We start from the raw sequence: 4,382 nt of genomic DNA, 5'->3' as shown, positions 1-4,382 counted from the left end.
CAGGTGTTTGTAAAAGAAATAAATGAAGACACATACATCATGTAATACACTGAAATATGTTGTAAGGGTTTTATAATCTCTAGCCTATGACCGATATTTCACAATGTTGACTATCGCATAACCTTTGTCATCTTGACGAATACTTGTGACTGTCTCGCGAAGCGTGTCTGTCACTCTGGCTCTATAGTAAAAGGCTTACAATAACAGCACGCCTCAGCAACCTCTCTATAAGGCGTTCGCAGTGCGCATGTCATGCGGGGCAGGGCTACAGATAACCAAAGGACTTGACCGACGGGTTGTTGTTATTGTGAAGGACGCATGTATTTACACATCACATCTAATTTTAGATATTCCAAATATGGGAGTCGTGCCCTCTGTCCAACGCCAGCCATTGGATAAGCCAGCCACGTGACACGCACGGTGTTATGACGTAGGCTTGAGTCAGCTGCATCAAATACTCGAGAAAAGACGCCATAGCCGCAGTAGTTGAGTCAAAGGGAACGAGCGAGGTAGGAAATATTTTAGTGCCGGAGTGAGAGAAGTGGCTCCTCAGAGCGTTAAGATCTGGACAGAGGTATTGAAACTTGTGAAGAGAAACGGACAAGATAGTTCTGTAGCCTTTGAGACTTTTCCAGCTTAAGAACTTTCACCACGAAGGTTGACCGGCTTTGTTTTCGGGGGAGCGTCAGCAGCCATTTTGGAGTGAGTGTTTACCTGTCGTTTGGCATTTCACATTTAGACTATACCTGTATGCCACAGGCTTTTGAATTATGAAGAACGAAATTAGAAGTGCCACGGATTTTCTCTCCAATTTGTTGAGATCTAGAAATGTGCCTGCGGACAGAATTGACTCTTTTCGCACCCGTCTGCAAAATCTTCTGTGCAACCACTATCAAAATCACTGGTTCCCCGAAAAGCCCTTCAAAGGGAGTGGCTACAGGTGTATCAGAATTAATCACAAGATGGACCCTCTTGTAAAACAGGCAGCAGTGGACTGTGGATTAAACGAGGAAAATGTTCATACCCTCTTTCCAAGCGAACTCACAATGTGGGTTGATCCCAGGGAGGTTTCCTACCGCTTTGGTGAAAATGGCAGCATTGGGATGTTGTATGAAAGTGACTTGCCTCATGTTATTAGCCAGAAACACAAGGAAAAGCAGTCTCAGCGTCAGCAGGAGCTAGCTGAAGCTAATCAACAACAGCAGCAGCAGCAACAACAACAACAACAACAACACTCATCTCCAAGTCTACAAGCTGATCTCGAATTCAATACGATTGGGTATTCGTGTAAAGACCAGCTTATGAATGTCTTGCCCATTAATGTGTCCAGGGACAGTTTGAAGCAACTGGCAGCATATGTTTAACAGATTCTGCCTCATGACTCGGGTCGGCTCACGAATCCTAGCCAAAGATTTCATCGGATCATCTGTAAATATCTCTGGACCACGACCACCATCTCGTACAATGGACTCTGAATTCAGGAACATAGTTCAGTATTCATTCTATTTTTCAGTGAACTGTTTTGAAAAATGGCCGTAGTGAATTCTGAATGTAGTGCTAGATGAATGTATGTGCTAGACTGGCAGTGATAAAATCAAGGTATTTAATCCGTGAATGTGATGCTGGACCAACAGCCAATCTAGTGATGATGGATTTTAACTCAATTATGGAATCCTATGTAATTTAATCGTAATTCTACAGTGATTTTTGTTCCTTTCATTTTTTTCTTGAGTATGAATTCCCAAGATCTGAGTGAGTGGGTCGAAAATGTATGTATGGTAAGGTCAGGATGATTGAGTCTCTATGTATAGTTGTGATTGAGAAAGTTCCTGTTCGAAGAACGGGTTATTGTCTTTCATTGTTTTATTCCAACTCGCATCCTGATCTCCAAAACATGCCCGACCAAAGTATGTGGATGTAAATTTGTTGTAAAGCAATCATCTGTACATGTACTCATACATTGTACAAAACATGTCTGTACTATGTGCAGATGTATCGTTTTTCATAAAATGAGAAAAAACAAAGAAGCAAGTGGAATAAATCTCAACTATTTATGATGCATATTTAAGGATTTATGTTCTTAATCAGATGGAATAACACTTCATTTAGACCATGAGTGTAGAACTATTAATGTCTACACCCATGGTCCTGTTGGATATTTTCTGGAGTAAATGGTTTACAGTTTACCCAACATGGAGTTTACCAAACAACAACGCTGTCATACGGATTTAGGCGTTGCATGCCAGGAGGACAGATATTTATCATTTATCAAATGGATGCTCTAGAAGATACATATACTTGAGAACTAAGTACATTAGTGTACACAAATTGTTTAAACTACGAGAAGAAGACTAGACCATCCATTTGATGTTTCTAACATTTCCGGACTAAACTTTTGCGCTAATTCAACATCAAAGTGGAAAAGGGGAAAAAAAATCTTTTTATTAAATTTGTTTTGCTGAACCCCTTTGGTAGCTTCAGTCACACAAACACTTGTGACCTAGAACTTTACCTCGCCCGATATAGCGCAGCTGGTTTGTTTCGCGAAATGTTATTTTGAAACGTTAGCGGGAACAGCTGTTAGGCGACTTGCGCCAAAACAGCAACAAAAGCACTTTACTGTTTCCAGCTCGCCCTGCTCAGAATAAGCAGGTGCTGTTTTCGCAGTACGAGCTGATACGCGCCGAGTACAACAGTAGTACTGTATTTGGTCATCAGCAGACTGACTCGACACTGGTAATACTTCTGCGTAGTAAGGAGATGTTTAGGACACATGGAGAGAATTTGTACTGGTAGTTACCAGCTTCAGAATAGAAAGGACGACATCATTACAGGCTACTGGCCGTTGGCTATATCACCGAGAGAAAGTCCGTGGACTTAGTAATATCGAACTGATGTCATGCTCACAATCCTACATTTGGGATATGTTGAAATGTTGGCAGAATTGTATCGTGTCCCCTGATATAAGTTCTGATGATTTTGCGGTCATAAATGTAACCTAATGCTGTAAGTAACAAACCTGAAGAAACTTCACTGATCATATTTTACCTGTAGAAAAGACTTAATGTCCTGACCCAAATCTTTTAATTTGTCTTGTTTATCGTCAGTTTCTCATGTCCAATGGATTAAATGCATTTTAAACAACATATTGAACAGAAAACATTTCGAAGTTTAATGTACACTTGTCCTTCTTGTGACTGCAGTAGACAATATCTGACATCTGTCAAGTGTCAAAGCTGACAGATTTAAGAGGCCCCAGTTGACAAGTAGTGCTAATTAATCAGCAGTGAGGTATATGAATAATAACGAGACTAATTAAGAGAACAGTGATGTCATTATCTGAAACCTCAAGGAGGAGCGTTATCTATTACATATAAAAACTCATTAAATGAATATACACAATTCGGACTTCACACTTGACGTGCTTGTACGTAGAGCACAGATCTCGAGAGAAAGACGCACTCTTTCTTTCTAACATTTCCATGTAAACAAATGCTTGGAATATGGTACATCAGTCAGGCAGCAGCTAATATATTATTTGAAACACATCTGCTGCAGGAACGACTTTTCCCTTAACAAATCTCAAACATAACCTCTGAAAACATGAACGCGTCGACATAAAACGAACGGCACTTTGACGTACATTTTCAGACTAACTGGAACCCTGTCATTTTCGTCAGTAGCTAATATCGTTCCTTAACTCTGAAAATAACTCCTTGTGGGAGGCAGATCGAGGAGACGCGAGTTGTTTACGATCCATGTCTCTGAAGGATTCACCGTGTCCGAAATGGAAATTGCCCCAGACCTAATTCGTCACTGGATCCATTTGTGGACGAGATTGACGCCCACGTAAGTCATGAATCAGGGAATAGTAGGGCGTGGGATTATTGATTTCTGGGAAGAATGGAACCAGTTGATGTGAGTATGGACATGGTAAGCCTCCTTCATCTAGGCCGGCCACTGCACGTTGATGGACACCTTTATTATCGAACACTAAACAGAATGCATGTATGGAGAATTCTGCCACAGTCATATAGCCTGTTAACGCTGATTGTGTAAATGAGGGGCAATATATTTCTCCAAGCAAAATTAAGAATTGGGACTGGTTTGAATTTAAAGCGAAACCTTTTCCAATCTAATTAAACCATACCAAAATAAGAGTATGTTCTTAAGATTCTCCTTCGAAGGAGTTTTAGTCATCTATGTACGCTTATCGATATTCGTATTTTATGTAAGGCATTTTTGTAAACAGGCACTTAGAGTTGGAGAAGAACAGATGTGCACTCTTTCTGCTCTAGTCACCGAAGTTTGAACTTGGTTGTTAAAACGAAATATTTACTTTTGTAAGGAGATGTCAGTCCACATTTTCAGAGGGAGAAAGA

The 4,382-nt window shown here is 40.4% G+C and overlaps 1 protein-coding gene across 1 annotated transcript; it reads left to right on the top strand.

The window, feature by feature from the left end:
* The first annotated feature begins 456 nt into the window (after positions 1–456).
* On the top strand, positions 457–2,063 carry LOC137295798 (protein BTG2-like). Its single transcript, XM_067827351.1, has one exon. It carries the CDS (start codon positions 771–773, stop codon positions 1,362–1,364), a length of 594 nt encoding a protein of 197 aa, XP_067683452.1. The 5' UTR covers positions 457–770; the 3' UTR covers positions 1,365–2,063.
* Positions 2,064–4,382: the final 2,319 nt, after the last annotated feature.

This window comes from Haliotis asinina, chromosome 9, assembly GCF_037392515.1.
Source record: "Haliotis asinina isolate JCU_RB_2024 chromosome 9, JCU_Hal_asi_v2, whole genome shotgun sequence".
Taxonomy (NCBI): Eukaryota; Metazoa; Mollusca; class Gastropoda; order Lepetellida; family Haliotidae; genus Haliotis; species Haliotis asinina.
Note: the sequence above shows the minus strand (reverse complement) of the source record. Positions and strands in the feature narration are given on the sequence as shown.

Coding starts and splice junctions, on each gene's coding strand:
- LOC137295798 (XM_067827351.1), top strand. CDS start 771: ATGAAGAACGAAATTAGAAGTGCCACGGATTTTCTCTCCAATTTGTTG.